Below are 11289 nucleotides of genomic sequence, written 5' to 3' on the forward strand. Positions count from 1 at the left end.
CCTAAAATATAAAGGTCAGAGAATTTTAAATGACATATATTTCTTTCAAAAAAGGTATAAAAAGCAGTCTAAAGTTTCCAGTGGAAAAAATATGAGCCTTGAAATACAGAACTAGGAACAAACATTTTAAAGAAGGCATCAAATAAAATTACATAAAGGCCCCAAAGACGACAAGGACAGTATTGTGGCCATATTAGCATGTTATCTTCAGCAGGATCAAAAGAGATCTCCAGATCTACCCCTTTTCTGCTTTCTAGATACTAATCCTTTCCCCTTTTTGTTAGCATCCTGCGTCTTCAATGGAACAAGGGACAAGTCCCTTGGCTACTTTATGAGTCTACACCAGCATGCATGCAACCAGCTGCTCCAGACTCCTGAATTAACACAAAAGCCATTTCACTTTAGGCTCTATCACTGGGAATTTTCACTCATGTCCACAAATAAGTGACCTCTAAGTACAGGCACAGCCTGAAAGCAAACTCTCCTTTACCTTCGTTTTAGGTACAATGCCCAGTTGAAGCTTGGCATCCACCAGGTAGGCACCAGCTTCAGAAAGGTAGCCCTGGTTAGGAAGCAGGCAGCCTCGGCCAAAGCAGCAGGGACAGCAAACCTTATGAACATACTTGGTCCACTTTGGGTTCAGCTGGCTATAAGGCTCTTCTGATTTGGGTTTAAACACACCAATAATATTCTATGGGGAAAAAAGCAGAAATCCTATTAGACTTTTAGGAACAGGTGAATAACAATCTACAAAATGCATGGCAATAAATACGATTTAGGCTTTATCCCAAAGTACTAAGACGACTGATTCCAATAACACTGTAAGAATTAACTGCGATTTAAAATCAATAATCCCCTGTATCAGTGTTTTTCAAACTTTGATCTGACAAACCTTAGAGGCTTCATGCCATTTAACTAGATTAATTGCATGTGTTTTGAATTGCTGCACTTACAAAGTAACATTGGATTATGACCCCCTTTCTTCAGTCCCCCAAAACCCCCTTTATGGCTAGATTGTCCAGGCTGATTTCAAACTCACAAGCTTAAGAGTTTCTCCTGCCTCAGACTGCTTTATGTAAGCAAACAGAATTGTGTTACTTATAATCTACCAAATACCCAAGTATATACTCAGTCACTATCTCCTTTCCGTGCTGTGCTACATATTCTAACAACACGAGGAGTTCATTACAGTTCACCTCCAGTACTCAGAACAGTGCCTGACAAACGGCAGGGACTCAGTAACTCTTTCCAACACTAACAAATAAACTGAACATGTGTGTCAGCAGCTCCTCCGAAGATTGGCCCCATTACGCTTTGCAGGAACCTATCTTAACTTTCCCATCAAGAAAAAATTTTGGCCACAGGTATTGGCACATACCCAGAATCTCAGCACTTAGTGGGTTAGCTAAGGCAGGAGGATCTGGAATGGCCTGAGATATATAACAAAATTAAAATAATATGTAAAATTAAAATAATAAAGAAAGAAAAAAATGTTTATGTCTAAAAGTTTCTATAATTTTTAGCACTAATCTAACAAAATATATTTATTAAATTCAATTATCTCAGACAAAAATAATAAAATTTTAAACATAATTTCTTTGTAATGCAATAAATTCTAAAAATTAACTTAAAAAACCACCACAAATTAAGAACTCAAACCTGAAAATCAGGCTTGCGGCTCCATACCTATGACCCCTAGCACCTGAGAGGCTGAGACAGGAGGCCTGCTGCTAACAATGAACCATCATGAGCAAAGAGGAGACTGTCTCAAAACTAAAAATCATCAACAGAAACAGCAAACCTGAAACAAAGACAGTGTCTACAAATAACAAATTATATATATATATATATATATATATATATATATATTTTTTTTAAAGAGATGGTCTAATCGTTTCTTAAAATGGTTTGGGTATAACCCAGCTGGTAGAGGGCTTGCCTAGCATGCATGAAGCCTTGAGTTCTAGCCCCAGAACCACATAAAACAAGGCAATACACACCTGTAAGCCCAGCACTCATAAAGAAGGCACAGCAGGTGCTCACCAGTCCAGGGCATACAAGATCCTGTCCCCCAAATTCCTAATCCCCTACAAAAGAAATGTGGGTCTGACTACGGCATACACACCCATGTATTTTTGTTGTTCTTGTTAACAAATAGGATTATACTTTAAAAATCATTTAAAAAATATACCTTCAAGCTTTGCATGATGGCACACACCTTTAATCCCAGTGCTCAGGGAGGCAGAGGCAAGCGATCTCTGTGTGTTCAAGACCAGCCAGGTCTACAAAGCGAGTCCAGGAGAGCCAGGACTACACAGAGAAACCCTGTCTCGAAACAAACACAGACACACACAGACATACACACATGAATTATTGGAAGTGGGACTGAAATGATAAACTTTCTCCCTCATGAAGAAAGGGCAGTGAGTTATGTACCATACAGAAATCTTATAGAAAAGACAGAACCATTTCTGAATAACTCTGGACCCCGTGAGAGAAAGTTCTATTGGCGTCTCTTTTCCACTCCGGAATCAGAGTTCACTTCAAGTTGCTGCACTCCAATGCCTTCAAGCTTTGCCTCTTTTACGTGGCATAGTGCCAAGAAAGTATTCCTGGGGCATTACTGTACCTTAAGAAATGAATCAAGCATTGGGAAATGGCATTATACAGAATTTGAAGGTTCCAACTACCACTGTACTTGGTTAATATGGTAACAGGGCTTAAGGGGGACTATGAATATGCATTTAACAAATCCATAGATAAATATGGGTATAAAATAAATGCTTGAAACCAAACAGAAAATTTCAGAACAGCAAGCAACAACTGCAAATTATCAGCTCCATTTCTATATTATTGAGTGCTTAGCAAACCAACAGAAACCACTGACCTTTATTTTGGAAAAGAGCAAACAAACAGATGTAATAGAAAAATCGTTTCAGAAACTCAGACATTTCACATTTAAAGCAGTGACATCCAAAATTTGTTTAATACATGTGAAGTTCTCACCCTTTTAGAATCCTTCACAAAGTAACTTCCACTTGACCCTTGAGTGATTCTTTCCGGGAGAACTCCAATTTCCATTGCTTGCTCAGCTCTTAATACAAGATTAGCAAATTCTGGATCTTCCAAGAATGAGTTTAGTTCTGAAATAACAGCAATCACTGCATTAGACCAGCACTGTGCTTGCACATCCTATGGACTTGTGTGAGTGGCTTCAGGACAGTAAGGTACAGAAAAAGGAAATCAAACATCAGATAGTCAGCTTTGATTCTCTCAGCTGACCTCACTCTTCTCTGTGTGTGTGTGTGCATGTGTGTACATTCGGGTGTACACACATGAAGGTCAAAGGTCAACCCTGGATGATCCTTAGGACAGGTGTACTTGCCCTCCTTTTAAAAATATTTAGACGTTCTCTCTTTTTTCATATGTATATGGGTATTTTGCCTGCACCTATGTCTGTGCCTGGTATCCTGGGAGGCTAGAAGAGCACATTAGACCACCTGCGGCTGGAGTTACACAACTCAGGTTTCCTGGAAGGTCAGTCAATGCTCCGAACTGCCAAGCCATCTCTCTGGCTCCCTCCCCTTAAACATTCACTCATTCATTCATTCATTTATTCATTCACTCACTCACTGGTACGTCTGCATGTTCTCAGGCATGGAACCCAGAGGACAACCTTGGGGATTTTCTATTTCCACCACATGGGCCCTGCGGATTGGACTCTGGTGGTCAGGCTGGCAGCAAGCATCCTTACCTCCCTGAATCACCTCCCGGAGCCCAGCTGTGAACGGTCAGGGTCTCTCATTGGGAACTAGGGGCTGCCAATTAGCGTCAGCTGGCTAGCTAGTGAGCCCAGGGATCTGCTGCATCTGCCTCTCCACAGCACAGGGATTACAGGTGCACGCCTATCAAGCTGCCCCCTAATGGTCTACAGCCTCTCTCCCATGCTCCTTGAGCAGAGTTTGCTCCTTCCCATCTACGGACTTAACAATGCATCATCCAGGTCTAGTTCTTGCTCCCCTGTTCTCCTTTCTCGACACTCCCCACTCCCAGGCTCCACCCAGAAGTCCCACTACTGCACCCAACATCTTTTCTTGGCTGCTACAAGACAGCTCAAGATTTACTACCCTCAAAACTCAATTCCTTATCACTACCATCTCTCTCAATCTCGCTGGCCTATTCCAGGTGTTGCCAATTCTGTATCCTCCAGTTTCTTGGGTCAAAAACCTTGGATTCAACAATGACCTAATACTCTCAAAAATCTCATCTGACCAACTAACGAGCCATAAGTATCCAAAACACAAACTCTTATAACTTTTACTCCTACAATGAAATCACTCTTATCAACTCCTTCCTGAATTATATCAAGCCAGTTCACAATCTATCACTCCTTTGTACTAACCAACCTAAGGGCTTCATTTCACTCTAAGCAAAAGGTCAAGTTCTTATTGTCTCTACTTTCCCTTACCCAACTACTACTAATCTCCACTTTATTTGCGCATATCTCCTGATTGTTTTGTGAGCTCTGAGCAGACAAGGATTTCTTTTACAGTTGTGTCCCTAGAACTAACAGTTTTCAGAATATAATAAGCAGTCAATAATCACCTGCTGATGAATTAATAATGAATCATTTAGAATGCACAGACAAGCCAAAAGCCACTTCCATTTTAATTTGGAAGGTACTTCAGTTCTCTATGAACATTATTATGAAAATCCAAAAATCAACCTTCTTTAATTCAGGCTGAAATAAAAATGTTAGTTACTACTTTTTTAAGTCTTTGCTGACAAAAATATTACAAAAAGGACTCTGGACATATTTTATCTACTTAAAAGAACAGCAAAGCATTTTAATCATGTCTACACCACCAAGATGCCCATTCCAAACAATCCTTGTTTGTCCCTTGAAAATCCTTAAGAATAAAGGGAGGAACTCTGACCTTGGTGACACTGGATAGGGATCAATATGGAGTGGTCATTTATATTTGTTTGAATAAAGATTTACAGGTTTCTTAAAAAATAATTTATGTGTATAAGTGTTTGACTGTGTGTATGTATGCCTGGCACCCGAGGGGGCAGAAGACAGTGCTGGATCCCCTTGACTTGGAACTGGAATTATAGATGGTTGTGAACGGCCATGTGGGTGCTAGGAACTGAACTCAGTTCCTCTTGTAAGAGCAGAGCCATCTCTCCAGCCCCAATGGATGGGTTCTTAACAAAAGAACGATCTTGAAAAGTTATTTACTTCAACCTTATTCCTAGTGCTGGGTACCTTCCAAAATACATCACCAGCAAGTGATCCTGGGAGGGAATGTACACAAAATGATCTCAAAGGGATATCACTTCTTTTCCTTACTGGTTTTTGTATGCATGAAAACAAACACAAACCTCTTTTTGCAGAAATGAAGTCTCCTGCAGTTTTACTCTCTATCCTAGAACAAAGTCTATCCTAATCCAAAGTCAATTTAACCCTTTCTGTGACAGCTCTTCACACTGCATGGTCCCCCAAGTCTCTCACTCTCCACTTCTTTCCACATCAAAGTGTTCAGGCTTTCCATACCCTAGTTTCCTGCCTATTTGCCTCCATTTTTACTTGAGATTTTAAAAATGTTGTATTTTACATGTATTGCTTGCATGTATGTATGTACACCAAGTACCTCGTGCCTGCAGAGGCCAAAACAGGGCTTGGAGTCCCTGGAACAGAAGCCACAGATGGCCACGAATTTGACAAGTATGTACTGGCAACCAAACCCAAGTTCTTCAGAAGAGCAGAAAATGTTCTTCAACACCCCCATGCTTCAGTTATCCAGTTTCTCCATAAAACAGGGCTTCCAGAACCAAGAAACCCACTGCAGAACAGAGACGCTCTAGTTTGATACCAACTCAAAAGAAGAGGCCTTATAATGCTGCATTAGTTACTTAGGATCCTGCCATATACTACTCATTTATCTTAGAATGACTCAACTCTGAGACCACTGCAGCCCCTCCCACCTCAACAGTTCCTTTGGATACTACATGCATGCTATTACTATTAAATGTTACTGAACTGACATGTGGGTTACACTTTGGAGCTTAGCACACATATTTTCCTCCTTTCTGTCATGGAACCCAAAACCACTCTCTAAATATTTAGTAATCTGGCTTCAACCAAACTAAGATCAATTAAGAGGTATTTCTGTACAATAAGCCAGGATGTTCTCAGCCTCTTAATAAAACAACATCCTCCCCACTGGAAATAGCCATTCTCTTATTTGAAGATGCCCTGGATTTACCAACACAATCTACAAAGATACTTACATGTAAAATAAAATAAAGATAAAAATAACTGGTTCTAATTATGGGAGAAAAGGCTACTACAACTATTTTCAAATCAAAGCAATTCATTTTCAGCAGCTAAATTTTCACTAACCGTGTCCCTGGCAATTGCATTCTACAATTCCCCACGTTCTGGGGATTTAAATACACATTGGTAATGGGTTTAACTTGAAGAACACCCACAGACATTACACTGCTTTGTGCCTAATGTGCTTCGGATAATCTGGTTTGAGTTTCAGTAGCTAGAAGACATAGTTAATTGTATTCTCTTTTTGGAAAGGGGAACGTGAGAGATGGAACTTGGTGCTGGAGGGACTCTACACTCCTGGCCCTAGTTGACCTTTTTAAATTTTTAATTGAAGTTATATCCATGGTTTTAAGGAATAAACTGATACTTTGATTTCTGTCCATGTCATAAAATTCTCAATTTTTCTTTCTTTTAAAAAAGATTTTTCATTAAGTGTATATGTGCGTGATGGGGGTTATGTGTACGTGTGAGTGGAGGAGCCTCTGGAGTCCATAGAGGGCACCAGAGCCCTAGTGCTGTGAACTGCACTATCGGGGTAACACGAACAAACTTGGGTCCACTACAAGACCAGCGAGCCTTCCTAACCTCAAAAAGTATGTTCTGAGGAGACTCTCAATTTTATCTTTGCCACGCGAGTGGCCTTTAGTCAAGCTCCGACCTTACTGAGGTCTCTGATTTTCAAAGATGTCCATCCAGCTCCCCCTCTGCATTGTCTTTACTGTCCCCACAGAAAACCAAGCTTCTTTCCCACAGCTCCTCTCACTGTCCACATGTACAACCTTACTAAAATGACCTAAATTCTGGGAATGCACAGAACTTTGTTTGGATTTCTGATGTATCACATGGACTGGCCTCCACAAATCTGTCTAAAAAGGTAATAAGTATCCATCTGACCATACCAAAGGCTATTATGGATGCTCTGGAAAGCAGACTCTAAAAAGCTATTTTGTTACCTTTTACAGTTAGATGGCTATAAGCAGGCATGCTAACAGCATGGTTTCATTTAAATAAACCAAGAACTCATCCTCCCTTGAAGATTAGAACTAATCTGACTCATCTTTCCTATACCTTACTCACTAACTAGAATTCCTTCTAATAAAAGTGCTAATTAGTTTGGTGAGTAAACATGCCTCAAGGGTTCCAGCTGATCTCACTGGCCCTCTCATCTAAGACCTAGCTCCCCGGCCTCCCAGGAACCTTCAGCTTTTCCCTGTCAGGTCACATACATAGCCCATCAGAACTGTGTTAATGACCATTTCCTCCACTGGGCTACAAAGCTAAGTGGGGATATAGCAGTTAACCACAGGCCACCATTTGCTAGAGGTTACTATGATTTCCTCAAGGCCTGCTTTCTATGGGAACCCAGTAAATAATCAAATATTTGATGAATTATGTCCATTTCTGTAATAAGTGGATTAGAATAGCTGCAAATTTTGTTTTGTTTTGTAGATAAGAGTCTCACTGAATTGAGCCAGGCTGGCCTTGAACTCAATATATGCCTCTTAAAACCCATGCTTGATCCTCCTTACCTCAGCCTCCTCACCTAGAATTACAGGACTGAGTTAGCAAACTCAGGTTGCAATAGTTGTATTTTAAGCACTGGATGAGCAATAACCTTTAGTACCATAGTTGCTTACTTTCAAAGCTCAGTTATGGTAGACTATAAAGACACAGGACATGTTATTCTTGTAAAATTTGCCCTAAAATAGTTAAGATTATTGGCCTCTTGATCCTAGACCAAGCAACATAGCTACCATAACCAGTTATCAGAATTCCTTCCACTGAAATGGGTTTTAGGAAGTTACAATTTGCCTCTTTATTTACTTTTTACATTTATCTTATTATATGGTGTGAATGTGTTTGCCTGCATGTATGTATATATATCATGTGCATGCCTGGTAGTGTGGAGGTCAGAAGAATGCATCAGATGCCCAGGAACTGGAGTTACAAAAAGCTGTGAACCATTGTGTGGATGCTGGGTCCTCTGCTAACTGCTGGGTCATCTCTCTAACCCTGCTTCTTTCTAAAACCCCTTATTTACTTTTTTTTTTTTTTAAGCGAGAGTCTTGCTATGCAACCCTGGCCACTATGGTATTTACAGCAGACAGCCCAGGCTATCCTTGAACTCATGAGTCCTGCTTTACCCACCTAAATGCTGAGATTACAGGTATGTACCACAAAGCTACACTCGCTTTCTTATGTGGGAATCCAAAGCGGTACTCATTTCAGAGGGCTAGCAATGATCTACTACATGTGAAGTGCAGAGAACTATGCCCAGCGTGGACCATTAGTACATGGGTATAGCGGTATATAGTACCAGTTGTTTTATAACACAGACTTCTATAGGAAAAGGGGCAAAGTTCAGAACCTGATTTAAAAAAAAAAATAGGTAGTCTCCATTTTAGCTTTACCACTTCCTGGCTATTTGACTTTGTGCAAACTTACTCACTCCTAAATTTCTATGAGCTACACAGTCATTGCGGTTTTATTAATTTTCAGCTCTCACAACAAAGAAGAGGGTTAGTGACAATTAACGTACTGTGCTGCTGTGAGAACTAATGAGATGACAAAAACCATCTTAAACTGTAAACTGGCATATAAATATCACCAATGAGAGGGTAGGGATTCTGATAATCTATTTGCATTCTAATGACCATTCTTATTCTCTTTTGACTTTTTTCTAGCCTTACTAGTGTTTACACCAAACAGGAGTAAAAAACAAACCAATCCAACCCTGTCAAACCATAAAGGCTTTACTTCTCTAACACACAAGGCAACTCTACGGCAAGAAAAGGCAAGCAGCAGCCATGTGGGTCTCAGCTACCTCACAGACTGGATTCTACATCATAGGTGGTCAAGTGTCCACTGCAGCTGGTTGAACAGAGGTTCATTTGTGAACGTGGAAAACTTCATACTCCTTTGCTCTATTCATGTGGTATTGCAAACCCTCAGCTAATGTCATGGTAATGGCAGACATGTACCTAGCGCACCCATTTCAGAGACCACTGCCTTTAGGGCTCTTATTTAGAGTCTTTGTATTTGAATAGAAGTTCAGTTAGAACTCCTGACTTGCTCTGTCCAAAATTCTTTCAAGTCACATTAGCACATCAGTAGGTCAAGTAAAACAGCCAATATCTGAAAAAATGAGCAATATTAATAACAGCTACTTTTCCTGTTACATGGAATGATAATCCTCAACAGTGCATATACCACTTCTTTGGATCCATCCTAGCATCAAAAAGTAGGAGTTTTTTGGGTTTGCTTTTTTGTTTTGCTTTTTAAACAAGCTTGTCTAGAGGCCAGGCTGTGTTTAATCCCAGCACTTGGGAGGCAGAGGCTGGCGGATCCCTACAAGTTTGAGACCAGCTTGGTCTATTGTTGGTTGCAGGACAGCCAGGGCTACACAGAAAAACCTTGTCTCAAAATAAAACAAAACAAAACAAAAACCAAAAAAAACCAACAGAACAACAACAAAAAAACCAAACCAATGGAAACAAAAACCAAACCAACCAAACAAACAAAAACCCAGAAGCCTGTCTAGACTCCAGATGGATCTCGTACAAATCTACTCCATTTCAGTCGAACTAGCCAAACTCCTCTCCACGGGCCAAAACTCATCACACAGATATCCAGACTTGCAATAGCAAGCCTTAATTTCAGTTTAAATACTGTTTGTTAGCCTCTCTTTCAAAGGCGATCAGCCCACTTAAAATCGGCCCACATGATAATGAAAAGGTGTTTTCCTTCTGCAGAGAGCTGGCTGCAGGATTTCACCCGCCTCTGCCCTCTCTGGCTAACGTCATAATGGCAACATTTAATAGAAAGTTTTGAAACTTGTCCTGGAGGCAAATAAATGGTCTTTCTTTCGTTACATCTCTCGGCTGCAATCGACTCTGTAAACTCACGACTCCGAGGCGAACTTTCCGGAGCCTTCGGAGTTCTTAATTCAGAACTTAAGTCCAAGCTTAGACAAACAACTTACGTCACCGGTCCTGGGTGAAGTTTCCCCTCAGTGTTTGGTTCCCAGCTTGGACTGACTCTTTGGGGGAGCCTAAAGAGCGAGTCAGACTTCAGTAGTCCCTGTCCGCCTGCCACAGAGTTTTGGAAAGGTGAGAGGAAACTGAGGCAGGGAGGGGCGGGCTGGACGCGGGCTGCGCGCGCGCGCGCGGGTCGCACCTGAGCACAAGCCGCGGGTCCGGTCCAGCTCGGTGGAGGAGTTCGCGGAGATCGTCGCGTCTCCGGACGCCAGCGGCAGCTCGACGGGGGTGGGTTTGCGGGGGACGGCCGCGCCCTCGTCCGCCCGCAGCCTCACCGCCGTCCCGGGCGCGCCCCTCCGCGGCTGGGCCCAGGCGACGCGGGGCAGCAGCGGTTCCCGCTCCTCGTCGTCGTCTTCCGAGGGGCGGGCGGGCTCGCGGGCCTCCGCCATGGTCTCTGCAGGCGGTCCGGGCGCTCAGAGCTGCGGGAGTCCGGGCCGGGGCCTCCGCATCGCGCCAAACCGCGGCGCACCGCCCGAACCGACGCCACCTCACCAGTCCACCAGCCCGCGCCCGCCACGCCCAGCCGCCGGCCACGCCCCGCCCCTCGAGCCCCCGGGACGCTGGCCTCACGCCTGCGCAGAAGGACCAGGGGCGGGGCGAGCGAGGGTGAGGCGGCCACCTGTGTGCGTGCTCCGGAGGTGGCCCGGGCAGCTGCGGCCGATCAGCAGACGGCGAGGGTCGGCGCGGTGTCGCGGAGGTCATCCCTCTCCAACCTAAACAGCCCTCCCTTACTACTCTGTGTACATTGTATACATTTATCTCACTTTTCCCTAAACGTCCATGAAGGCTGGGAGCTTCCGTTACTCCAGTCCATATGTTGTGTCTATTTATTTGACTAATAGCTTGCAATGGAAGTCCAAGGGAGCAGGGAGCGTCTCCAAACACATAACCTAAGTCTTGTTATAATCTGTA

The 11289-nt window shown here is 42.7% G+C and overlaps 1 protein-coding gene across 1 annotated transcript in view; it reads right to left on the bottom strand.

Annotated features, from left to right (window-relative positions):
* The window catches only part of Pi4k2b (phosphatidylinositol 4-kinase type 2 beta), a 30853-nt gene extending 19943 nt beyond the window's left edge, over positions 1-10910 (bottom strand). The window contains exons 1-3 of the mRNA XM_060365316.1: positions 10517-10910; positions 3007-3143; positions 491-691 (exon numbers count right to left, since the gene is read on the bottom strand). Of these exons, the coding sequence (XP_060221299.1) occupies positions 491-691; positions 3007-3143; positions 10517-10766 (588 nt within the window). The 5' untranslated portion in view covers positions 10767-10910. The remainder of the gene's footprint in view (positions 1-490; positions 692-3006; positions 3144-10516) is intronic.
* Between the last annotated feature and the right edge of the window lie 379 nt (positions 10911-11289).

The sequence above is a fragment of the Meriones unguiculatus genome, chromosome 12 (genome assembly GCF_030254825.1).
Source record: "Meriones unguiculatus strain TT.TT164.6M chromosome 12, Bangor_MerUng_6.1, whole genome shotgun sequence".
NCBI classification, from domain to species: domain Eukaryota; kingdom Metazoa; phylum Chordata; class Mammalia; order Rodentia; family Muridae; genus Meriones; species Meriones unguiculatus.